General features: G+C 42.9%; 1 protein-coding gene across 1 annotated transcript in view; it reads left to right on the top strand.

The window, feature by feature from the left end:
• The window catches only part of ATIC (5-aminoimidazole-4-carboxamide ribonucleotide formyltransferase/IMP cyclohydrolase), a 28,697-nt gene that overhangs the window by 7,942 nt on the left and 19,828 nt on the right, over positions 1-927 (top strand). The window contains exons 4-5 of the mRNA XM_006778959.2: positions 314-548; positions 849-925. Coding sequence (XP_006779022.1) covers positions 314-548; positions 849-925 — 312 coding nt within the window. The remainder of the gene's footprint in view (positions 1-313; positions 549-848; positions 926-927) is intronic.

Raw genomic sequence — 927 nt, 5'->3', positions numbered from 1 at the left:
CTTCCTGGCAATGAAGAACCCAAGCCGCAATTCAGTTATGCAGAATATTTGTTGGACAGCTTCCACAAGATGGGCTGGAAAATTCCAGATTTATTTTTTTAATATGTTTTTATTATTGATTTTAGAGAGGAAGGGAGTGGGAGAGCTAGAAACATTAATGTTAAGAGAAAATTATTGATCAGCTGCCTCCTGCCCTTGACCACAAATCGAACCATAGGTTGACCCTCAACCACCGAGCCATGCTGGCTGGGGTGAAGCTATTTCTTTGTGTAGGGACTCACTTGGGTTGTCTTCTTTCCTTATTTAAGTCAAGAATTAAGAAGTGTGTGTACAGTAACCGTGTTGCAAAGAGGTTAAACCGATGTGAAAATACTAATCCTATTTTGTTTTTGAAAGGTGGGGTAACCCTGTTGAGAGCAGCAGCCAAAAACCACGCTCGAGTGACGGTAGTGTGCGAGCCAGAGGACTACGCCGCTGTGTCCACAGAGATGCAGAGCTCTGACAGCAAAGACACCTCCTCAGAGACCAGGCGCCAGTTGGCCTTGAAGGTGAGAGTGCACTTTTACATGGTGCCTTGTTTGCAAAACCAAACGGTACTCAGTTCTGACTAGTTTGTATCATCCACCAGGGCCTGCTTGGGGGGAGCTGCTTCCTTTTTGTTATAAATAAAGACACCAAATATTAGAGAGAGAGTCCCTTAAAAAGATCAACAGAGAATTGGAAAGGGAATAATTCACAGTGCTGTTTAGTATTATTTGGGGTGTAGTTGACTATATGCTAAAATAAAACCATTTTGTTCCAACTGGGAAATGCTGCAGGTGAATTCACCGAAGTTCCACTTTTTGTAGGCTTTCACTCACACGGCACAATATGATGCAGCAATTTCGGATTACTTCAGGAGACAGTACAGTAAAGGAATATCTCAGC

The sequence above is a fragment of the Myotis davidii genome, unplaced genomic scaffold, assembly GCF_000327345.1.
Source record: "Myotis davidii unplaced genomic scaffold, ASM32734v1 scaffold268, whole genome shotgun sequence".
Lineage (NCBI taxonomy): Eukaryota > Metazoa > Chordata > Mammalia > Chiroptera > Vespertilionidae > Myotis > Myotis davidii.
This window is presented reverse-complemented; position numbering and strand designations above follow the sequence as displayed.